The sequence below is a fragment of the Hylobates moloch genome, unplaced genomic scaffold (genome assembly GCF_009828535.3).
Source record: "Hylobates moloch isolate HMO894 unplaced genomic scaffold, HMol_V3 SCAFFOLD_2, whole genome shotgun sequence".
In the NCBI taxonomy this organism is placed as follows: domain Eukaryota; kingdom Metazoa; phylum Chordata; class Mammalia; order Primates; family Hylobatidae; genus Hylobates; species Hylobates moloch.
In genome coordinates, this window is record NW_026652277.1 from 105,175,249 (window position 1) to 105,200,613 (window position 25,365).

At 37.6% G+C, this 25,365-nt stretch overlaps 1 protein-coding gene and 1 non-coding gene across 4 annotated transcripts in view; both read left to right on the top strand.

Moving 5' to 3' along the window:
* The window catches only part of SLC35A1 (solute carrier family 35 member A1), a 41,644-nt gene extending 16,847 nt beyond the window's left edge, over nt 1–24,797 (top strand). For 2 of the 3 annotated variants that reach the window (XM_058435385.1, XM_032154870.2), the window contains exons 3-8: nt 12,909–13,068; nt 13,555–13,707; nt 18,817–18,883; nt 20,840–21,016; nt 21,468–21,602; nt 23,851–24,797. In XM_058435385.1, coding sequence (XP_058291368.1) covers nt 12,909–13,068; nt 13,555–13,707; nt 18,817–18,883; nt 20,840–21,016; nt 21,468–21,602; nt 23,851–23,978 — 820 coding nt within the window. In that variant the 3' untranslated portion in view covers nt 23,979–24,797. The remainder of the gene's footprint in view (nt 1–12,908; nt 13,069–13,554; nt 13,708–18,816; nt 18,884–20,839; nt 21,017–21,467; nt 21,603–23,850) is intronic. The other variant, XM_032154880.2, reaches the window with a different exon arrangement.
* Nucleotides 901–1,004, top strand: LOC116477381 (U6 spliceosomal RNA). The gene has a single exon (XR_004250439.1). It is a non-coding gene; the product is annotated as a U6 spliceosomal RNA (small nuclear RNA).
* Nucleotides 24,798–25,365: the final 568 nt, after the last annotated feature.

The following is a 25,365-nucleotide window of genomic DNA, read 5'->3' on the forward strand; positions in this document are numbered from 1 at the left end:
GAACTCATGGCCAACAGCACTATAACATGCCTGAACAAAGCTTATCTATCACATGTATTTTCTCCATAATATATAGCATATCCTTCTTATACTTAGGAACATCAGACAGTGTGTCAGCCCTACAGTGCTTGGGAGCCATTTAAACAAAATCACCAACACAAAGCACAAAAATGCAAAAAATGTGGCACTGAATAGATTGCACTTGTTTATGATCTGAAAGTGGAAACAAGGAAGAATGTTAACTTGTTCAGCGTCAGCCAGGAATGTGCATGCTTGGTGAATCAAATTTTTTGCCACTCTGTACGTGTCTGCCAATGACTGCAAGTGTTACCAGCATTGATTTGGGGATTACAGATACATTTTAATGAGTGGAGAATTCACACATACAGTCCATGAATAATAATAATCAACTATAGTAGGCGAAGGAAAGGGAGGTATCAGGAAGCACATCTGTGTTTCCTAGTATAAACAATTGGGTAGAGTTATTTATTTTTTTTTTCTGAAACAGGAAAAACAGATTTGGGGGAAAAAGATATCAACAGTTTGATTTTGGGTAGGTATAATGTAAAGTTTTTAATGTCTTGAGACATCCGAATGGGCAGTTGGATTAAATGGGTCTGGAACTCAGAAGAGAGGTCTGGGCTAGAGATGTAAATTTGGGAGCTCTTATCACATAAAAGTATTTAATCTCATGGAATTGGAAGACATTGTTAAAAAAACAATGATCTTGTAAAAACAATCTTATTTGTAATGTCATTTGACTCCATACACCTTAAAGATTGCTGTTTTCTGGACAGGATAACCAGAAACCCCAGGACTAATATAAAGAGGAACACATGATAGGTGTGCTCTGTTTAGAGAAATGGATGGCAGCTTGTTTAAGAAACAACAAAGGAATGCTTGCTTTGGCAGCACATAATACTAAAAATTTGGACAGTACAGAGAAGATAGCATGGCCCCTGTACAAGGATGACATGCAGATTTGTAAAGCATTCCATATTCAAAGAACAAAGGAGTCAGTCTGGTACTGAGGCAGTGCCCTAGAACTTTGTAAGAGTTAAATTAAGCAGGCCAGGGTAAGTATAACTCAATCAAGTGTGCAAGTTAGAATCTTCAGGTCCAAAAAATTTAAGCAGAGGCAATTGTAGCTCCATGGATTGTTCTTGGTGAGGTTTTGGAGATCTGAAGTCTAGTCAAACTCATTTCATGTGTAAGAACTTTGAGCCTGGAAAGAGACTAATTCATGCAATCTCTGACTAAAAATTTTGTGTGACCAAATGGATCAGCAAGGTTCCAGATCCATGTTTTAAATGAAATGCCAGTCTCTTTTTCAGAATTTGAGGTGGTAGAGAGGTTCTATAACCAGGTAGTCCTTTTTAGACAGAACCCATGATGGCAATCTAGGTCAAATGGCTGAGACCCCATTGTCTTTGGTTCTTTCTCTTGCCTTTAATGCCTTCCTTAGGGTAACTGTAGATGGGTTGCATGCCATGAGGCATGGATATCCTAACATTCACATTAGTATGGTAAAAGTTTTGTAGGCTGAAGGGTATAACTGGTTTGCTAAAACATTGGAAGACAATAGCTTAGTTCTAATTCCAAGTATTTTCTTTGTCCTGGTTATATGCTGTGGTCTGGATGTGGTTTATCTCCATCAAAGCTTACATTGAAATTCTATCCCTAGTGTGGTGATGTTGGGAGGCAGGGTCTAGTAGGAGGTGTTTAGGTTGTGGGGGCAAATTCCTCATGAGTGGTTTGATGCTGTTTTCCTGGTAGTGAGCTGTGGCTCTCAAGAGACAGGATTAGTTCTTGCAGGAATTGATTATTTCTCGAGAGTGGGTTATAAAGCCAGGATGCTCCTCACGTTTTGCTCTCTTCACACGTGTCCGCCTCCCCTTAGACCTTCTCTGCCATGTGATGCAGCAGGAAAGCCCTTGAAGAAGCCAGGGCCATGCCCTTGAACTTCTCAGCCTGCTCAACTGTGAGGTAATTTTTTTTTTTTAGATGGAGTCTTGCTCTGTCATCCAGGCTGGAGTGCTGTGGTGCAATCTCGGCTTACTGCAACCTCCGCCTCCAAGGTTCAAGCGATTCTCCTGCCTTAGTCTCCGAAGTAGCTGGGACTACAGGCATGTGCCACCACCCCTGGCTAATTTTTATATTTCTAGTAGAGACAGGGTTTCACCATATTGGTCAGACTGGTCTTGAACTCCTGAGCTTGTGATCTGCCCGCCTCGGCTTCCCAAAGTGCTGGTGAGCCACCACGCCTGGCCAAATTTTTTTTTTTTAATACCCAGTCTCAGGTATTCTTTCACAGCAACACAAAGCAGACAAAGACAGTATTTAAAATATTTAAAAGAGAACTCTATTAAACATTACAAATGCACACTGGGTGTAGTGGCTCACACCTGTAATCACAGCACTTTGGGAGGCCAAGGCAGGTGGATTGCTTGAGGCCAGGGGTTCAAGACCAGCCTGGGCAACATGGCAAAACCTCATCTCTACAGAAAATACAAAAATTAGCTGGGTGTGGTGGTGTGCACCTTTAGTCCCAGCTACTTCAGGGGCTGAGGCAGGAGGATCGCTTGAACCTGGGAGGTGGAGGCTGCAGTGAGCTGAGATTGCACCACTGTACTCTAGCTTGGGGGATAAAGTGAGATCCTGTCTCAAAAAAAAAAATTATAAATGCAATTTACTTGAAAATTTTAGGATATTTAACTTCTTAGAAGAAATACAGACTTGCTTCAGTGAAGGGTGCCTGATATATATTGTCATCATTTTTTTATTTTTGAGATGGAGTTTTGCTCTGTTGCCCAGGCTGGTGTGCAGTGGCACAATTTCGGCTCACTGCAGCCTCCATCTCCTGGGTGCAAGTGATTCTCCTGCCTCAGCCTCCCGAGCAGCTGGGACTACAGGTACACACCACCATGCCCAGCTAATTTTTGTATTTTTTTGTAGAGACAGGGTTTCACCATGTTGGCCAGGCTGGTCTCGAACTCCTGACCTCATGATCCACCTGCCTCGGCCTCCCAATGCAATTTTTATTTGAAAAAAAGGAAAAGATATTTGTTTCACGTTGGGGTAAAAGAACAGAAGGCAAAGGTGCATATGTTGCTGTGGTCTCCAAGAAAACTAGGCAGCAAATATGAGGAAAGCACTGAAAGTGTATTATTGCTATAAATTTAAAATGCCCTAGAAAAGCCAAAGAAAAGAATAATGCCCCCTTTTGGGACTTTGAAAAGTATTTTTGAAAACCTCATGAGTAAATGTCTTCTTTAGAGAGCAGGTAGCTGTACTCTGTAGAATACCAACTAGTAATCATTGTCAAAATGTGTTATGTAAAATGCCACACATCCTCCTTTAAGATTTTATTTGCTGCCTTCAGTTATTCAGAATTGTTGCTATTGAGAATGGCAGGCTACCAGAGAGGGAAAGTGTTAAGGAAACACTCTTTGATGTCCAGCCTTAGAAACAGGTGAGGGGAACAAGCTGGTAAATATGGCTTATTTTCATTTCATTCTTCTACATGTTGACTAACCCTTATCCAAAATGCTTGGGACCAGAAGTGTTTCAGATTTCAGAATTTTTAGGATTCTGAAATATTTGCATTATATTAATTTGATACGAGCATCCCAAATCTGAAAACCTGAAATCCACAGGGCTCTAATGAGCATTTCCTTTGAATGTCATGTTGGCACTCAAAAAGTTTTAGGTTTTGGAACATTTCAGATTTTGAATTTTCAGATTTGGGCTACTCAACCTTTATCTTCATTTTGGCTGACACTATTTCCTCTTCTTTGATGAGAAATCTTAGGCTGAGGGAAATTTTAATTTGCCAAAGGAACCTAGAACGTAATTGACAATGATAGAATTAGAAGACAAGTTTCTTGAACTCTGATTTTTAAATTATGAGTCTTTCAGAACAATGAAGTAATTAAGTATTTTTGATTAAGACAAAGATAAGCACAGTGGCATTGTTAGACATTTCAGTAGTTTACAATAATTTTTTCTCTTTTTATTTCCAAATGTTAACACTTTGCCATGTGTCTTCTTCATTCAGGTGGCTCTAATAAAATATCATAGACCAGTTGGCTTAAGCAACATTTATTTCTTACAGTTCTGGAGGCTGGAAAGTCCAAGATCACGATGCTGGCAGATCAGGTGTCTGGTGAGGGCCCTCTTCCTAGTTTGCCGACTGCTGCCTTTTTGCCGTATCTTCATGTGATGGAGAGAGAGATGGCTCTGGCCTCTTCCTCTTCTTACAAGGCACTGATTCCATCATGAGGACTCTACCCTCATCACCTCACTAAACCTAAGACCCTTCTCCAAATACTAATCACATTTGGGGATTAGGGCTTCAACATAGGAATTTTAAGGGGTAACACATTTAGCCCATAGCACATTACACATACAATAAAACATTTTTGTTTTATGATATTCTTCTATCCTATTTGTGTGAACATGTATATAATTTTTTTCTGATTTTAGAGTAAGATTTAGACAAGATGCTTCTTTGTCCTAACATTCTTCAGTGCATGTTTCCTAAAAACAAGGACATTCTCTTATATATAATCAATAAAATTATCGAAATTGAGACATCAGTACTGATATAGTACTATTACCTAATTCATGGACCTTATATAAATTTTTCCAGTTGCCCCACCAATGTCCTTTATAGCAAAATAATTATTTTTCTTGGACTTCAGTCCTCTCCAGGATTACAGTTTGCATTTAATTGTCATGTCTCTAGTTTCCTTTAATCTAGAGAGTTCCTCCATGTTTTTTCATGTCATTGATATTAACACAGGCCATTTAATTTAGAATATCTCTCAAGTTATGTTTATTGAGTTTTATGATTAAATTTAGGGTTTTTTTTGGGTCAGGGATATCATAGAAATGATGCGTCCCTTTTAGTGCAGTATATAAAGATGTACGTGGTATCTATTTGTTCCATTACTGGTGATTTATCTTGATTTTTTTTTTTTTTTTTTTTTTGAGATGGAGTTTCACTCTTGTCGCCCAGGCTGGAGTGCAATGGCATGATCTCAGCTGACTGCAACCTCTGCCTCCTGGGTTCAAGCAATTCTCCTGCGTCAGCCTCCCAAGTAGGATTGGGATTACAGGCACGTGCCACCACACCCGGCTAATTTTTGTATTTTTAGTAGAGATGGGGTTTCACCATGTTCGCTAGGCTAGTCTCGAACTCCTGACCTCAGGCGATGCACCCACCTTGGCCTCCCAAAGTGCTGAGATTACAGGTGCGAGCCACCGCACCTGGCCTAATCCTGGTTTCTTGATTAAGGTAATGCCTGCTAGGTTTCTCCACATAAAGTTACCAGTTTCCTCCTTGTTCTTAATAAGTGTCTTTTTGGAGAGAGACTTTGAGACTAGATAAATAATTCTCTTTCTCATCAAACTTTCACCTACTGGTTTTGTGGTCTGCTACTGTTGTCAAATGATAACTTCCTAATACTTCATCATTACCTATACATTTATTGGCATTCTACTCTAGAAATTTCCCTTCTTCCCCCCTTTCTCTCCCTCTTTGTATTTATATGAACATGGACTCAAGGATTATTTTATTGTGCAGGTTAGAATTCATTATTATCATTATTTTGATGCTCAAAATGTCCCAGATTTGCACAGTGGGATTAAACAGTTTCTTTTTAGCATATCAAGATGTTCCAGGCTTTTCTTGTACTTTCCCTGCCCCAACCCTGAAATCATACATTTCTTCAAGGATCCTTTATTCCTTTTTTTTTCCAGAATGGTATTTAGAAACCAGAACCTAGGCATTTGGTATACACATTGATACTGGAGTATCATTACTTTAGACTCTTTTAGCAGACAGAGCTATGAAATATATATGCATGTGTATGCATACACACTATCTAAATCTAGTTCTGTGTGTGTGTGTATAACAAAGAGTTCTACATTGATTGATACCTACAATTTTGATCTAACATCACTGTTCATTCTAAACTTCCCCTTACCCATGTTTGTTCCCTTATCTAATGGTGAGGATTCTAGCTCCCATTATGCTCAAGATATTTACTTATTTGCTCAGTCCTAGAATAGATAATGAGTAGTTTCAGAATTTCTAATATTTACCTGAGAAAAAAACAAACCTACTAACTGAAGTATGTATTAGTATGTAGTTCTCTTTGCTTTTAGTTTTACAGCATACAGTAAAATACTATGTTTTAGAATATTTGAGTTCTCTTTTTCTCCAAGTATATAATTTTGTAGACAGTCGGTTTTGGTTTCTATTTGTATTTAACTTGAGATTCCCCCCATCCTTGTTGATTATACTTACAATACCCTGGAAGTTTTGGCAGGTGAAATTATACTTATTTCAATAAGAAGTTAGAACTGGAAGAAAAAAAGGGAGTGTGGGAAGGAATTAATGGATGGCTACTTTGATAGATAAGGTTGACGTGGTCAAAGTAGCAAATGTTACGTGCAAGAGATTGCTGGGCATTGTGTGTGATGTACACTGTACCCCACTTTCCTTTTTTTTTTAACACAAGTATTTTACCTTAGAGGTGGCTTTATGTCAGTACATAGAAATCTATCTCATTCTTTTTAAAAGCTGCATGGTATTCCATTATATATAGATACCATATATACCAGTCTGTACTGATGGGCATTTGGGTTGTTTCCAGTCTTCTACTCCAACACAAAGATGTAATAATTATCTTTGTACATATACTGTTGTGCATATGAATGATTATATCAGATAAATTAAAAGAGAAATTAGTAAATTCTGTTTTGAGGGAGGGGCAGATTAGCAGTTGGATATTGCGAAAGCTGCATATGTAAATAAGGTTTTTTTTTAATATTTGATTTTTTTTTTTTTTTTTTTTGAGACGGAGTCTCACTCTGTTGCCCAGGCTGGAGTGCAGTGGTGCGATCTCAGCTCATTGCAAGCTCCGCCTCCTGGGTTCATGCCATTCTTCTGCCTCAGCCTCGCAAGGAGCTGGGACTACAGGTGCCTGCCACCACACCCAGCTAATTTTTTTTTGTATTTTTTAGTAGAGACGGGGTTTCACTGTGTTAGCCAGAATGGTCTTGATCACCTGACCTCGTGATCCACCCGCCTCAGCCTCCCAAAGTGCTGGGATTACAGGCATGAGCCACCGTGCCCGGCCAAATATTTGAATTTTAAGTTATCAATTTCTAAGCTATAAGTTGGTTGAAAGATAAACAATACAACGTTTAAAAGTACTTTTTCATAAAATTAATTGCTGCAATTCATGGGAAAATTGTTAGTTACTAAACTCTATCACAGCTGTTAACACTAACAGTTTAGATTTAAATCTGTCATTGTTAGTATAAAGAAAAGGAAGTGAAAACACTTTCATATTGCCTTGGAACAAAAGAAAAAAGTCAACTTTATTTATTTATTTTTTTTGAGACAGGGTATCACTCTGTCACCCAGGCTGAAGTGCAGTAGCGTGATCTTGACTTACTGCAACCATCGCTTCCTGGGCTCAAGCAATCCTTCTGCCTCAGCCTGCCCAGTAGCTGGGATTATAGGTGCGCACCACCACACCCAGCTAATTTTGTAGACATGGGGTTTTGCCATGTTGTCCAGGCTGGTCTCAAATTCCTGGACTCAAGCAATCCACCTGCCATGGCCTCCCAGCATGCTGGGATTATAGGTGTGAGCCGCTGTGCCAGCTCAAACAACTTTTTATTGTTTGCTATTCACCATAGTTTATAAAGACTATCCCTAGCAGGATGTGTAAATGTTAATGTACATATACTTTGGGTGTGTTTAGTAACAAACCAAATAAATATATCTTAACTTTGAACTACATATCCATATTAAGACCAGAGAAAATTATTTTACTGTTTCATAGTATTATCTAGAAAAATTAATGTATCTGTCAAATACTTACAGATTATCCGGCTTTGTTTATTTCTCCTTCTGGGTTTACATTTTCAGTACCCTTTTGTACCCATGCTATAATGGGTTCAGGGTGTTGGGGAGGAGGTAAAAATCATGTCCCTCATATGAAGGGCATTTTTTGTCCTCAAGTTGACCTCATTATTGGTTTTTTACCTAGCCTCTCAAAGTCTTTTTTTTTTTTTGAGACAGAGTCTAGCTCTGTTGCCCAGGCTGGAGTGCAATGGCGCGATCTCGGCTCACTGCAAGCTCCGCCTCCTGGGTTCATGCCATCCTCCTGCCTCAGTCTCCCGAGTAGCTGGGACTACAGGTGCATGCCAGCACACCTGGCTAATTTTTTGTATTTTTAGTAGAGACAGGGTTTCACTGTGCTAGTCAGGATGGTCTCAATCTCCTGACCTTGTGATCTGCCCGCCTTGGCCTCCCAAAGTGCTGGGATTACAGGCGAGAGCCACCGTGCCCAGCCAATCAAAGTCTTTTTAAGTGAGTTAATTATACTTAACTTTGTAGATGATAAGAAATTTATAAACAAAATTTAACTTTCTTAAGCTCATGAGTAACTTCTGCTGTGTTCCATTTTGCACAGTGACTTGGTAACCTAGCCAAGGATTTTATGCCTCCTAGTAGTTCTTGTTAGATCAGTAGCTGGAAGAATGAGGCCTACTTTTGATCAAACATATGTCAGAAAGAATGGTTTCAGCTGGTTGATAGGAAATTTAGGGGGAGAGGCAGCAGCAGAATCTCTCTGCAGTCAACATGGAGCTTCAGAATTTCTTCAGGTAACCAAAGGTTGCACAGGGTCTACTCCAATAATAAAAATAAAAAGAATTGTTCAAATAGAAAATTTAACAAGGAAGACTATATCTAAAAAGAAATTTATATATGTTTTTGATTATATATGCTCTTTTGTCCTAGCTAGCAATGTCATTTATATAATTAATAAATTTATTTCTAACAGAGGTGCTCATTAAGGTGCTTGTGATTTGATTTCTAAGAAAGTAAGTTGAGGGCCAGGCACGGTGGCTCACGCCTGTAATCCAGCACTTTGGGAGGCCGAGGTGGGTGGATCACTTGGTCAGGAGTTCAAGACCAGCCTGGCCAAAATGACGAAAAACCCCATCTCTACTAAAAATCCAAAAAATTAGCCAGACGTGGTGGTGTGCACCTATAGTCCCAGTTACTTGGGAGGCTGAGGCAGGAGAATCGCTTGAACCTAGGAGGTGGAGGTTGCAGTGAGCCGAGATCACACCACTGCACTCCAGCCTGGGTGACACGGCTAGACTCCATCTCAAAAAAAAAAAAAAAAAAAAAAAAACCAAAACAGAAAATATAAGTTCAGGAAAATAGAAGAAAAAGTAACCTTTTTACAATATATTACAGTATATTTAGGACTCATCATTTGTTTCTGTCTCTTTCATAGTAAAAAGATGATTACTAGTGTTTTCTAGCAGATATATTGCTCTTGTTACTTTTATATAACTTCAGTGAGTAAAGCTAAATATAAGATTAAGAGCTGTATTCTTAATAAATACATTAACTTAAGCAGGATTTAACCTGATTAATACTGAAATTATTTACCCTCTTCTTTAAAACTTTCTGTGTGGTGAGATTCCCACATATTCTTTACAATACCTCCTAAATCTCTACTTTCTGATACTTTTCTGTTATTCTCTTTTACTAGTTCTTTTAGCATCCTCTGCTGTTTTTTTGTAACTTATTTCAAAATATCTTACATAACATTGCTATAATCTTTGGTACTACAGTGATATTTCCAGCAATTAACATTCTGGTATACCTTGTTTTCTTTAATGTCTACATTAGAGAAGGAACCAGAAAAAGACACCTTGGCCAACCTGACAGTGAAAAAATGGCTCCTAAGCATCCAACAAAAAGGATATGGCCAAAAGAGACAGATCTGAAGGTTAATCCTGACACACTGTACTTTACTTTTTGCTCCACTGAAGGAAAGGAGTACTTAGATTGGCTGCTAATTTGTTTCCTAAGCCCTTCTTTTTATGTGAAAGCCAAAAAGTGAGGGAGAAGTGATAAGAAAGAAAAGAGGGGGGAGAAAAGGGGCCACAGCAGCTTTATTGGTGCAGGTATGGTGATGATTTGGAGTAGCAGTTGGATCCTTAAGTAGCCCATATTCTGACAGGACAAAGAGATCAACCCTGTTTTTTGGAGAGTCAAAAGGTTGTTTGTTTCCATTGAAGGCCTCTAATGTCTTTTTTTTTTCTTTTTTTTAAAAGAGATGGTGTCTTACTCTTTCACCCAGGCTGGAGTGCGGTGGTGGCATCATAGCTCACTGTAGCTTCAAACTCCTGGGCTCAAGCGATGCTCCCACCTCAGCCTCCTGCGTAGCTGGGATGATAGGCATGTGCCACCACTCCTGGCAATTTTTTTTTTAAGAGAAGGGATTTTCCTGTTACTTGGGCTGGTCTCCAACTCCTGGCCTCAAGTGATCCTCTTGCCTCAGCCTCCTGAGTAGCTGGGATACAGGTGTGAGCCACCACACCCACCAAGGCTATAATATCTTTTAACAGGTGGAGGTAAAATGGCATTGCCCATAGCAGGGGATTAGGGAAAGGATAAATGGCCATTATATTGTAGCTTTTGAGGATTTAGCGTGAAGAATCTTACACCAGGAGATAAATGAATATGGGAGGAGGGGGAGTGTGAAGCATGGGCACAAACAGCCACCTCTCAGCAGTTCCTTTTGGGTATCACCTTAAAGACACATCATCCGTGTATGAGCATTTTAGAAGGGCACTAAAACTTGCACTTCACACAGTCTGTAAAATTTATATCTATGCTATCATGATACTAGAGATAATTATAATGTTCAGTTATCTTCTCTGATATATCACCTTATTAAGGTTATTATTTTACATTTTAATCTCTTTTTCTCTAATTTTTTCATCATTTTTATAATTGAGGAGAAAACATTTTGAAAATTATTCTTTATACTTTATTTAAGATGTTGGCCAGGTGCAGTGGCTCATGCCTGTAATTCCAGCACTTTGGGAGGCCGAGGCGGGAGGATCACTTAAGGTCAGGAGTTTGAGACCAGCCTGGCCAACATGGTGAAACCCTGTCTCTACCAAAAATACAAAAATAAGCCGGGCGTAGTGGCCTGTGCATGTAGTCGCAGCTACTCAGGAGGCTGAGGTAGAAGAATCCATGAACCTGGGAGATGGAGGTTGCAGTGAGCCGAGATCGCACCATTGCGCTCCAGGTTGGGTGACAGAGAAAGACTCTGTCTCAAAAAACAAAACAACAAAGATGTAAGGAAAGTATATGGGGCATCTTAGATTTGCATTAAGCAGTTAAAAAAAAAGCCAAACATTAGTTTAAAGAGCCAATCTTCAGACGCCTGGAAAACTCTCCTACATAATTTTTTGGTGGAAAATCTGTGGTATTTTTGGTATTCTTATGCTTTTCGAATAGAGTTTGTAGTCCACCACCAGGCTGTGTGCATCGCTTTTCAGCATATAGACTTAACACCGTGGTGTGGGTTTGGATTTGGTAACACAAAGAGATCTGTAACTAAGGAGGATGTCTTTTGTTTCTGTGGCTTAGGTCAAAGTTCCTGTCTTATTAATTAAGCATTTCCTTGGAGGTAGAATGTTCTACAGCAAATAAATAGGCACAGGTTAGTCAATTTAATATAATGGACTTTTTGCTTTCTCTCAGAACTTGGGTAATTATATTTGCAGCATTTAAAAATGAAAAACTTCAACTCACAACTGTTGATTCTAATATATTAACCAAAAATACAGAATCTCATTGTGATTATCAAACTTTGAGTTGGAATAGAGCTATTTCACCAACAAAGTATTATGGTTTTCTTAAGGATATCGTGAGCTGCAGTTAGGACCATTATTATAAAGCACTTTTTTGGGGTATTGGTGCTTATTATAAAACATTGCTTTATTTTTATTTTCAGGAAATCAATGAGCTGATTTATGATACAGGAAATATAAGCCAGATTAGCCACGTCCTTCTGAAATAATAATAGCAAAAATAATAGTTAAGAGCATGCATAATCAATATGCAAATAGTAAACTTTATGTACATTAGAGATACAGTTTACTTTTGTTGGAGTTAGTAAATTATTCAGATCTGCTACAGAATTATACAGATATAAAGTATGATGAGAATATTCTTACATAAGGATTTATTATCTACTATATTTCATAAGGACTAAATTCATTTATAAATAATACTGACCTGACTCTTCCTAACCCACTTAACGAACTACCAAAGCCTTTTTATTTGCAATTAAATCTATTATAATTTAAAAAAAAAAACTTTAAAAATAGGCCAGGTGCAGTGGCTCACGCCTGTAATCCCAGCACTTTGGGAGGCTGAGGTGGGCAGATCACTTGAGGTCAGGAGTTTGAAACCAGCCTGGCCAACAATACTAAAAATACAAAAAATTTAGCTTGGTGTGGTGGTGGGTGCCTGTAATCCCAGGTACTCAGGAGGCTGAGGCAGGAGAATCACTTGAACACGGGAGGCGGAGTGAGCTGAGATAGTGCCACTGCACTCCAGCCGGGGTGACACAGCAAGACTCCATCTCAAAAATAAATATAAAAATAAAAATGAATATGCAAACTGATCAATTAAAAAGTAATCAGGGTGAACTTGATGAAATACAGTTAAAGTAGCAGGGGATGAATTTTTTTATAGGTAATATCAACAATTTTGTTTTCCTAATCTCATTATTTAATATACTCAAAATCTCTCAGAGCTTTGACTAGAGATTGATAGTGGTAAATCTAGTTGTTGTCATATTTTCCCAAACAGAACTATAATTTTTTAAAGAGGATACATTATTGGTATGTTTCTTTTAATCTAAAACTAGTTAGAAATTATTAGTTTGCTAAATTACAGCAAACATAGTATGCCTGTCCTGTGTTTGAAGAAGTCTTATTAAAATAATGCTCTTTAATTTTCTTCCTTACCACCCTCTCATCTCCCCCTTTTGTTTTCAAAGAGAAACTGGTAGTCTGGGTAGATTCAAAGCATCTTTAAGAGAAAATGTCTTGGGGAGCCCCAAGGAACTGTTGAAGTTAAGTGTGCCATCGTTAGTGTATGCTGTTCAGAACAACATGGCTTTCCTAGCTCTTAGCAATCTGGATGCAGCAGTGTACCAGGTAAGTGGAGTTAATGATAATGAAAAGCACAGAATCTTTTATGGTAAAAAGAGTTTTTATTAACTCTTTATCATATTATCAAATTTTTTTTTTTTTTTTTTTTTTGAGATGGAGTCTCGCTCTTTTGCCCAGGCTGGAGTGCAGTGACGTGATCTCAGCTCACTGCAATCTCCGTTGCCCAGATTCAAGCGATTCTCCTGCCTCAGCCTCCTGAGTAGCTGGGACTATAGGCCCATGCCACCACACCCAGCTAATTTTTTGTATTTTTAGTAGAGATGAGGTTTCATTATGTTGGCCAGGATGGTCTCGATCTCCAGACCTCGTGATCCACCACCCGCCTTGGCCTCCCAAAGTTCTGGGATTACAAGTGTGAGCCACCGTGCCCGGCCATTATCAAATATTTTTTATTGGTAATTGTATCAATGATACCAGAAATATTTGTATCAGAGACTAACATTAACTGAATTTATTATTTTTTTTTTTTAGGTGACCTACCAGTTAAAGATTCCGTGTACTGCTTTGTGCACTGTTTTAATGTTAAACCGGACACTCAGCAAATTACAGTGGGTTTCAGTTTTTATGCTGTGTGCTGGAGTCACGCTTGTACAGTGGAAACCAGCCCAAGCTACAAAAGTTGTGGTAAGAAACAAAATGCACACCGTAACTTCCCATAAATAGAAAACTTCCTTAAGTCTTATACTGTTCAGTTACATTGATGCATGCAGCATGACTACATTTCTTTGATTTAAAATAAATTTTGCCTTATAGATAGGCCTTTTTTTCTTTAGCATATGATTAGGGATAATAATACTTATTGGTTGTTTCTCAGAAGAGAAGATGCAAAAATATGTTAGAGATGGAAGGTACCTTAGAAATAATGTATTCCGTCCCTTCCATTTTATGGATGACAGTCCCCAAAGAGGTGAAGGAACTTGTCCTAAATTAGTTAATAGCTAACTTGTGACCACAACTGTGCCAGTTTCCACACTGTATATGTTTAGAACTTCTAGACCTCAAACATCTCAGAAACACTGGGCAAGGTTTTTCTGCATCTAGTTTTCATCTTCTCTCTCAACTCTCAGTCTCTGGCACATCTCCCTACTGTCAGTGATCGGGATGACAAGGGGAGTGTTCTTACTGATAATTGATAATTATCTTTAGTTTTTAAGAGTTAATGTGAAGGTACATAACTGATTTTTAAAGAGTTAATGCTAAGATACATACGTGATTTTTTTTCTTATATTGTATGCCTCAATCAGTTATTTCCCCAAAGAGAAACAGGAAATGGGATGCCAGTGAATAGTTTTGTGAAGGTCAGAAGTTTCCTACAGTTGAATATTTACTCTAACTTTTAGCAAACGGACTATGGTTCTCTTAGGAATGGAAGGCGGCTGGGATGTACAGTGCTTGTGAACAGTATCATATCCCCACCCTCCAGGTTTCCTCCTTCCCCAATTAAAACTCTACTGTTTCTTTCTATAATATGGTTTCTAGACAGAGACTTCCTGATCCCTGCCTTCTGCCCCTACACTTTTCCTTATATTTTTCTCCTAGATGCATTCATCTGTCATTATTTCTCAATATATCCTAAAATTCCACTGTCTCCCAATGTTGTCTAAGTAATATGAGGCACAGCTTGGTAATTACCCCTTTGTTCTGAATACTGGAGACTTGTTATATAGTCATGCATCGTTTAACAAAGAATATAAGTTCAGGGTTCTGAGAGATGGCATCATTAGGTGATTTCACTGTTGTGCAAACATCATGGAGTATACTTACACAAATCTAGATGGTATAGACTACTTACTACACATCTAGGCTGTACAGTATAGCCTATTGTTCCTAGGCTACAAACTTCTGCAGCATGTTACTGTGCTGAATACTGTAGCCAGTTGTAACACAGTGGTAAGTTTGGTGTACATAAACATAGAAAAGGTACAAATAGAGTTTTATCTTACAGGACCGCTGTTTTATATGTGGTTCATCATGGACTGAAATGTCATTATGTGGTACATGACTGTTAATTTCTGGGGGGCAGGCAAAGTATTTTACAATTGATCATAAACCACTACATGTAACTGTGTCACCCAAATAGTTTGTCTCGAATGTATCTTGTATCCCTCTCACCCCACTGTTCCCTCAATCTGTCTGCACTGCCATGCACTCCTCCAATACTGGTTAAGTGGGTTCCAAGTGTCAGGACTGGAATAGACTCTCCTTGATACTAGAACTCAAACTCTGGCTCATTCTAAACCAGAATGCAGGTTGAGTTTGTATTTATTAAGCTCTTGTTAGCTTTGGGTCATTGCTCAGCCCCTTGAGTTCTTTCCAGTTCTTACCCATTATTAGCTTCTTCTTTGGGTATTACGCTTTCCAGAGTCAAAAAAAATATGCCTTCTGGGTCTTTAATGAAAATTTTAGATAGAACAGGACTAGAGTTCTGTGGCTGTACTTTTAGAATTCTCTCCAGCTTGATCTTTTTCTTGCTTACTTAACATACCATCTCTCATAGTTTTTATGGGTCAGGAATTTGAGGGTGCCTTAGCTAGCTGGTTCTGGCTTGAGGTTGCAGTCAAGATATTGGCTAGGGCTGCAGTCAGTGGAAGGCTTGTCTACGGCTGGAGGATCTGTTTCTAACGTGGCTTATCTATATGCCTGGCAAGTTGGTATTGGTTGATGGTCTAGCTTGATTTTGTTCAATTAACTAGCATTTTTCTGTATGAGCATTCACGCACTTACGGATCGTACCTTTATCCTCACTACATTTCTGTGTTGGCTATAAAAATACTATGCAGCTGGGCGCAGTGGCTCACACCTGTAATCCCAGCACTTTGGGAGGCTGAGGCGGGCAGATCATCAGGTCAGGAGTTCGAGACCAGCCTGGCCAACATGGTGAAACCCTGTCTGTACTAAAAATACAAAAACTTAGCTGGGCGTGGTGGCGGGCGCCTGTAATCCTAGCTACTCAGGAGGCTGAGGCAAGGGAATCGCTTGAACCTGGGAGGCAGAGGTTGCAGTGAGCCGAGATCGTGCCACTGCACACCAGCTCGAGTGACAGTGTGAGACTCCGTCTCAATAATAATAATAATAATGATGATAATATGCAAGTCTGTCACATTTCTTGCCAAACATTATCTCTATGGAATTCCCCTCATCACTTAACATTAGGAGTCCTTTCAGTAAGGAAATCTGGTATGTTTCACACTTAGTGAAGTCACACTGTTATCCACTGATGACCATTAAACTTTTTAAGTACAAGTCATCTCTAAATCTGTTCTAACATTTTGCTGGTAATCAATGTAACAATAATAGCTGCAATCATTTATATTGCACTAAATACTAGCATTATCTAGTGCTTTATATCTAAATGCTTTATATACACTAACTCACTTACTTTTCTTGATAGTCTTTTAAATTTATTTAGCTAGGTAGTCTAGGTGGGTCGAGAATTGCTTGAGCCCAGGAGTTCAAGACCAGCCTGGGTAATATAGTGAGACCATGTCTCTACAAAAAAATTTAAAACTTAGCTAGATGTGGTGATGCATGCCTGTAGTCCCAGCTACTTGGGAAGCTGAGGTGGGAGGATCACTTGAGCCGAGGAGGTTGAGGCTGCAGTGAACCATGATTATACCACAAGATCCTGTCTCAAAAAAAAAAACAAAACTTTCTTTAATGCCTTACAGTATTTTTGCAAGCCTCCACTTATTCTGAGTTTTCGATTCCTTGATACTATTCTTAAATTCCTGGTTAGATTCCTCTTGGTGATCTATACTTCGGTTTTGTTCTTGTAAAATCAGAATTCAGTGAAGATGCCCTTATTTAGACATGTTGATTTCCTTATGTATTCTTTTTTTTACTCTTCACCAGAATCTCCTTCTTCAGTAACTCTTAATCTCTCTTGAATGGTCTTCTCACGAGCCATGGAATTCTAACTTGAAGTTTTACATTTTTGAATTTTGATTTATTCAGGACTGGAGCACATGTCTCTTAACTGTGCTGTGTTTGGCTCATGCTCAGATCACATGGTTGCTTTCTTCCAAAGTTTCCATCGCATCTGCTTCATCACCCAGCAGTTTCTTGTCAGAATCAAGTCCAGATAAGCCGTTTCCATCACTATTTTTCCTAACTGTAGAGAGATTAAACTGGCAGGAAAGTTAAGTCAAGAATTTATCAGGCACTCTATTTTTAGCAGTTTGAGCTTCCCAGCAGATGTTGGGATAGGTGGTATCTCACACTATGATTTTATTCTATCTATGCCAGTCTTGAAATTTGTATTAGGAAAGTATCCTTGTTAATAATGTATAGTCTATAGCAGTGGTTCTCATACTTTAGCGTACATCAGAATCAACCGGAAGGCTGGTTGAAACGGATTGCTAGGCCCATTCCCATAGTTTATGGTTCAGTAGGTCTGGGGTAGAGCCTGACAGTTTTTATTTCTAACAAACCCCCAGTGGTGCCACTGCTGCTGATCTGGGGTCCATACTTTGAGAACCACTGGTCTACAGTATCTTCTGTTTCTCCCTTTATCTTCATGCAAACATTTTAGACCAAGCTTGCTCTCTCAGGTACCATAAAGTGGCACTTTTCTTATATCAGGCTTATTTATTCTGAACAACGTATATACTTCCTTTTCATATTACAGTCATGAATCTCAACCCTCTAATTTCAATGATACTATTGAGATAGTATTTATCTTTCAGGAAAGACTGATGAAAGCTCCTGACAGTTTAGAAAAGAAAGAAAATAAAGTGAAACAGAGGGTTAGGACCCATATACTTAGATCTGTGAGCACTGGTCTCACACTATTTTGGTTATATCTACTTGTCAATTTTGCCTATACATAACAGAGCTGTGTATTATAATCTTCTTTATTCATTTAGTATGTGTCTTAGTCCATTTTCTGCTGCTATAACAGAATACACAGAGTGGGCAACTCATAAAGAACAGAAGTTTATTTGGCCCATGGTTCTGGAGGCTGGGAAGTCCAGAACGCGGTGCTGGCATCTGGTGAGGGTCATTCTATGGCAGAAGGCAGAAGCGATCCCATGTGACAAAGAGGGAAGCGGGCTGAACTCATCCTTTTTATCAGAAACCTGCTCCCTCAATAACTAACTCATTCCCTCAGTAATGGCATCAATCCCTTCTTGAGGACAGAGCCTTCATGATCTAATCATCTCTTAAATGCCCACCTCTTAATACTGTTAAAACGGCAATTAAATCTCAACATGCGTTTTGAAGTAGACATTCAAACCATAGCAGTATGTATAGACAATGTATGTGGTACACAGAAGGTATACTAAAAATTCAATAAATTGGGGAGTCTTAAGAGGCAGCACTTTATCCTGTAGGTGATGAGGAATAAATAAGTTAAATTGTTATCATTTTCAGGATTGATGCTATAAGCTCTTACATTAGAGTGATGATAGAAATTAAAATTAAGTAGCATGCTGACGTGGCCTGTTCAAAAGTTCATGCTAGAGTGCTTATTGGTATTAGGAAACAGTGGGCACACATTGTATTAAGCATATACTATGGCTGTGATTTGAGGGACACATTTTTCACTTAAGCCAAGTGCCCTGGTTAATTTCTGGAATGGTCTTTTTGTTTAGTTGTCTTATTCTGTAGAATAGCTGTGTCTGATGTGGAATATACTTTTAGTAAGACTGTAACACAGGTTTTTGTATTTATTTGTTTGGACTCTTGGATGAACTCTATTAGTCACTAAAAATAACTTAATTAATATTGCAGGTGGAACAAAATCCATTATTAGGGTTTGGCGCTATAGCTATTGCTGTATTGTGCTCAGGATTTGCAGGTAAATCATGAAAGCATTGTTTTATTCTTTTGTCATATTTTTCGAAAACATCAAACTTTAGACACCAGTCTAGTTTATCTTGCTTTCTCAGTTTTATTCCCATTAAACTTTATCTTCTTGCTTATATTTAGTTTTATGTCAGCTGTTTTTCCAGTAAATGTATAGCATTGTTCAACTAAGTTCAGACTCAGTCCCTTATTCATACTTGCAGTTAACTACTTCTGTTATCCTTGACCATCTCAGTCTGGCCAAAAACCCAAAAGTAAATGAAAAAACATCTCTGAAAATGGAGGAAATTAGCCTTCAGAAAGCCCTTTCCTTCTTTCTGGAACTACCACTATCCTCAAGTCAGATCCCGCTGCTTTAGGTTGTTAATGTTACCAGCTAAGTATCTTTTTTTCCCCTATAACCTCAAGTTCTTTCTCTGCTTTAACAGGCTAGGAGCTATGGAGTAGGATCATGAGGTGGGTCGAGAGTACCTTAGAAAACATAATACATAAAACTAACAACCAAACAGGGAGGAAAGACAACACAAAATCACTAACATCAACAATCCATGGAAGTCTGGCGTTGTATGTGTAGGGACAAGCACTCCTCCAATGCATCAAGATAAGAAAGTATGAATATTAAGTGTAACATAAAAAAAGTTTTAGAAATAGTTACAGCAGAGATGAAAGTTTAGTTTTTAATATATTCTGCTTAAAGCTTTTAGTAGAATATATTAGTTACAGCTATACATCTTTATTATTTATCTTTATTTGTACCTATTTCAAGTCAGAACTCTATTTTTGACTAGGAAAGCAGGCTGAATACAGAAGTGAAATACTGCTTGTAAATAAGATGTTTTATCGGAGGGGAAAATATAAATTCAGGAATATACTTACTGATAGCATTGTGTTCTAGAAACCAACAAATTGGGAACAAAAATTGAGTTACCTAAAAAATATACTATTTGATTTTTTGCAATATTCTGAACAGTTAAATGATTATGTCCAACATTTTATTAGTTCACTCTCTTAATACACAGTTGAGGAAATGGAGGGTGGTTTAATATCTCTCTGTGTTTAGGGTAACTGATCAGAGGTGAAAATAAGAATAGCTATTTTATGTTCCCATTCCAACACAGACTCATCAAAAATAATCTTGTTTTTCATTAGACTTTTTAGTTGATAAGTAACTGGCAGTTCCTAAGTCTCTAACATGATGTTTATAACTAAAATCTTTAATGGCTTTGTAAAATATACATTCATTTTAAGCATAAATCCAGAGAGATAGGGGACTTTTGTGGGGGAGGGGTATCAGGTACTCCTTTGAAGTACCTGAAAAAATCTATGGACCTTCAACTCCAGAAAAATGCACATATACACAAAATTTATTATCCAGTTGGGGAGTTCATGATCCTTCTGACCTTGTGTATGAACTTGGCTTGTGGAACCCTGCTTTAAGGGAAAATGGCTTTACACAGCAAATTCTACTTAAATTTTGGTTGTTACTCTGAAAAGATTCCTAGTGGTGATTATAGATTATATTGCAGAATTAGGAGTATTCATTAGTAGGCAGATATTACAGGGATGTGATTAAGATAATTCACTCTTAATGTAGTTTTTCAGCTGACCAAAGCAAATAATATACTGGCATTAAGTAGTACAGAGAGCTTTTGTGGTCTTACTGCGATAATAAAGGCAGAAACTGTCTTAATTTAACAGCCTTCTGTTAAATGTAGCTTATAATAACTTATAATTATTATTCTATATATTCTGTAAAAACATAAATTTATAATGTACAGTATGCCATGTGTCACACAACCTACATAATAAATGCACATTTAAGTAAAGTATGTTTTGTTCCCCAAATCATATACTTTATGTATCTCTAGGGTATTGTTCTAAATGAAAGACATTTTAAGTTAATTTATAGTAATCTTTAATATTTGCATGTCTAATTTTCTTCTTTCAGGAGTATATTTTGAAAAAGTTTTAAAGAGTTCAGATACTTCTCTTTGGGTGAGAAACATTCAAATGTATCTATCAGGGATTATTGTGACATTAGTTGGCGTCTACTTGTCAGATGGAGCTGAAATTAAAGAAAAAGGATTTTTCTATGGTTACACATATTATGTCTGGTTTGTCATCTGTAAGTATCCAGGAATTAAAGGTTCTTAGTAGATCCTTTATTTTTTTTTAAGTTAGATGTCCATTTTAAGCTGTTATAACATTTTGAAATTAATCCTTTGATACTGTAAATACCAGTTTGAATATAATTTTCATTTTATTGACTTAGTTTTGATTGTGAAGGCAAAATTGCTTTGGGATAGCAGTGCCCCAAAATATCTAACATATTAGCAAAAAATGTGTAAAATTTAGTAGACCACATAGCCCTCTGGGCATTGTTTTGGAAAAACAGTGTTATATAGGAACTACCACTCAATTTTAGTACAAACTCTCAGATGGCTCCTTCTAGGGAAACAGTATTTTCCTTTTCCTAGGTAAATTAGTATGGCATCTCTGGGGATGAAAATTGCCTCACCATTATGTAATGTTTCATTTATTTGAGTGATAAGATTTTCTTTCTTTCTGTATACAAGTTCTTGCAAGTGTTGGTGGCCTCTACACTTCCGTTGTGGTTAAGTACACAGACAACATCATGAAAGGCTTTTCTGCAGCAGCGGCCATTGTCCTTTCCACCATTGCTTCAGTAATGCTGTTTGGATTACAGATAAGTATGTCTTAGGCTGTGTTGAGTTTCTAACATGGAAGAGCCTCCCATTTCCTTTAATCCCTTATTTAAAAGTGGCAGTTGGCCATACTGTTTACAGAAATTCCTAGCTTTTGTTACTACAGTTTATTCCACCAGTACAGCTGTTCATAGTTGTGTGGGATGTGGCCAAGCAGTACTTTGGTTGTTTAAGTGGTCTTAGAGGTTAAGATGAGGGGTGCTGGTTCTATGTGAAAGTGGGGGACTTTTTTTTGCAGTCAAGGCCTCTCTGTATTTTTAGATATTATACATAGGACAACTTGAGTGACTGAATGTGAGAAGGTACTCAAGGAAATACATATAAAGACTTTAGGAAATTATTTTCAGCAGTCAGTTTAAACTATATTGGCTTATTACTTAGAAGAATGTAGAAAACATCTTTTAGTCCTCCCTCAGCTTGTACTTTCCAACTGCTTTGGATTTGGGTGTGAGACGGTTTTGAAAAGAATCAAAATCTAGATTTTGTCGTTTATATCTTTGTTTCATTCAATATGTAATTAACACAAAACTCATTAATATAGGTGGCATTCCAGTACCACTGCTTTGTTAGTCCTAATATAATTTTCCCAACTCTCACACCCAGCATTAATTTGGCTTCTAAATTATTTAAGCAATGATATTGACTTAACATTTCAGGGTGCTTTTATAGTGTAATAATTTTCTTTACTGATCAATTATTATAATGTAAACCAATGTATGAAGAATATCTGTTAAATATATTAAGTAAAAGAGACCTGGCTTATGTTTACATTTCATTTTTAAATTGACCCGTCTAGTCTATAAATGGAAATGGGGAAACACCAGTGTTGTAGAAATTTTAGACCATGTACAGTGTGTGGCAAATCTTGCCTGTACCATTTCTTAACTCTGCAACCTTGGGGAAGTTATATTCCCTGGGTGACACTTTCTTCATCTGTAAAATGGGAATAATATCACCTATTGCCTAGGGGTGTTTTCAGGTGAAGTGCTTAGAGTAGTGCTTGGCACTGCTTACCAACCACTTACCATTTCAGTATCAGGTACTTATAGGCTTTCCCTTAGATGTTTTTCTACCTGATTTGGGTGAACTTTTAGCTCTAATTCTGATCTATCTTTATGTTCAACAAAATCCTTATACCATTGCTCATAAGAAATATATAGGAACAGTATAAAATGCTTTTGTTTAATGTTCTTACTGATGGTCAACTAGCATGTCTTAGCAATCAGTTAACTATTTAGATACAAGTTTTTATCCTACCTTCCCCTTTTTTGAAGGCAAAGCCGGTCTTTTTTAGTTAGGAATGAACTAAAATAAAGCTTGATGTCATATATATTTATTTGTCAAGTTAGGACAAGTTATAATTCGGTTTCTTGCATCCTGATTTTTAAGATTAAGATGAAAAGAGGCGCCGGGCATGGTGGCTCATGTCTGTAATCCCAGCACTTTGGGAGGCCGAGGCAGGCCATAACCTGAGGTTGGGGGTTCGAGACCAGCCTGACCAACGTGGAGAAATCCTGTCTCTACTAAAAATACAAAATTGGCTGGGCATGGTGGCGCATGCTCCTCCCAGCTACTTGAGAGGCTGAGGCAGGAGAATTGCTTGAACCCGGGAGGCAAAGGTTGCGGTGAGCCGAGATTGCACCATTGCACTCCAGCAAGCGGAAAAAAAAAAAAACCCACAACACGTAAAAAAAAAAAAAAAAAAAAAAAAAAAGATGAAAAAAGGGTTAAGACTAGTAAGTAGGAAATGTAGTTTATTCAGTAAATTATCGCCTCATCTCCTGTGAAGAAATTATCAATGGTTTGAATGATTGGTCACCTGTCTTTTACTCTAAACTTTCACAGGTTCCTGGTATCACGGAAAAGCCAATCCTACCACATTTTCTTTTGTACTTATATATATTTATACTTACATTAAAAAAAATTATATTATTTTATAGGGAAATTAGTATGTTCTTTGTCAGAGTGGTCAGATAGTGTCAGTTAGGCATACTCATGTTCTAAAAAGTCTGTAATCAGTGCTCAACACTGCCTTGATTTTACCCGCCCTGCCTCCCCCTCTCCTTTTTTTTTTAGCTGTAATGGAAGACCTTTCTAAACCTTGCCATCATAAAAATATGATCTGATAGCGTAAACCCACAATTAAGAGTTTCCAAAATTTTAAACTGATCATTAGGCGTTTTAAAGACACACATACAGATAAAGCTGTTTTTTTTTTTTTTTTTCTTTTCAGCACTCACCTTTGCCCTGGGTACTCTTCTTGTATGTGTTTCCATATATCTCTATGGATTACCCAGACAAGACACTACATCCATCCAACAAGGAGAAACAGCTTCAAAGGAGAGAGTTATTGGTGTGTGATTTTAGCCTCACGTGAGACTCCTTTTAAGACTAAACCATTTGAATTAAACTAGAGCCTTAAGTCAATCTCAGAAGGTAGCATAAACAAATAAAAAATTAACTATGGCATAAGAATGAAGATCAGTGCTGTTATGTGGAAACAACAACAAACAAAGCTATCTGAGTGAACTGCTAATATAGAAACTTAACATAGACCTGTTTGGGGTCTAACTAACTATTGTTTTAGAATGAAGGAATTTTATCATGTGTGTATATATATAATTTGTAAATAAAAAGTATGGAGATGATATGGTGTTAAAAAAAAATCATGGTGAGGCTACAATACTCAAGTAACAAGATTTGGGACAATGTCTAAGGGTTAAAGTGCCAAAGCCATTTCTGTACTAACTGTTCTCTTGTTCAGGTACCGGGGAGAAGGATGACTCCTCCTTATTCTCCAATTCATGTATAGTATTTTGTTCTAGCAGCATAAAGACCTAGCTCTTTTCTTACAAGAGGCAGAAACAAGACAGGCTAGTTCATAAACAAACTGAACGTGTAACTTCTCAAAATGAATCTATTATTTCATAACTCGGACAATAATTTCTAGGTGGTGACCGAGTACCCCTTTAGTGCTATATTTGTGCCATTCATTATCTGGTTCATTTTTCTTTGCTGTTAGATGATACACGTTTCTTCAAAAAAATTTCTAATGTCACTTTTGTACTTTTTTAAATAAAGTATGTTTTAACTGTTGGGCTCTCAATAATTTGTGAAATTTCAGTGTTTTCTATAATGTTAATGGGGAAATTCAGCAATAAACTTTATTATTTGTATGAATTCTGTTTAATCACTTTATATTATAGATATCACCATTAAGATAATGCACTTTTATTTTCTATATGTAGAATTGTATCGGTTAGGGTTCTCTGGCTGCAAATCAACTCTGGCAAGCCTTAAGCAAAAAAGAATTTTTAAGAAGGTCCACAATCAGGGCTACAGGCGTCTAGGTTCTAAGAATTAATGAACAGTCTTTTCAGCTTTTGTAAAGATTTGGCTTTACCCATTACTGTTCCTGTATGGTTTCACTCACGATTCAAATACTCAGGAAGACACTACTCATCTTGGAAGGGGAAAGTTTCTTCAAACAAGTAGAGAGGGATATTGGATGTGTAAAACATGTCCCTACTTTACATTTTTATCCCATGGCTGGTTTATGCTAAGAAAAATTCAACACTACTTTTAAGTCGAAAATTAGCTATCTGGGAGCTAATTCACTTACTTAAATTGGAACTGCAAGGCTGAATCTTTCCTAGGACTAAGAAGGTAAGCCGTAATTGCTAATATGAAACAATTTCCACTCTAACTAGAGAAGCTTCAGTTGTGCTAACTTGCTAAATAGACCGTC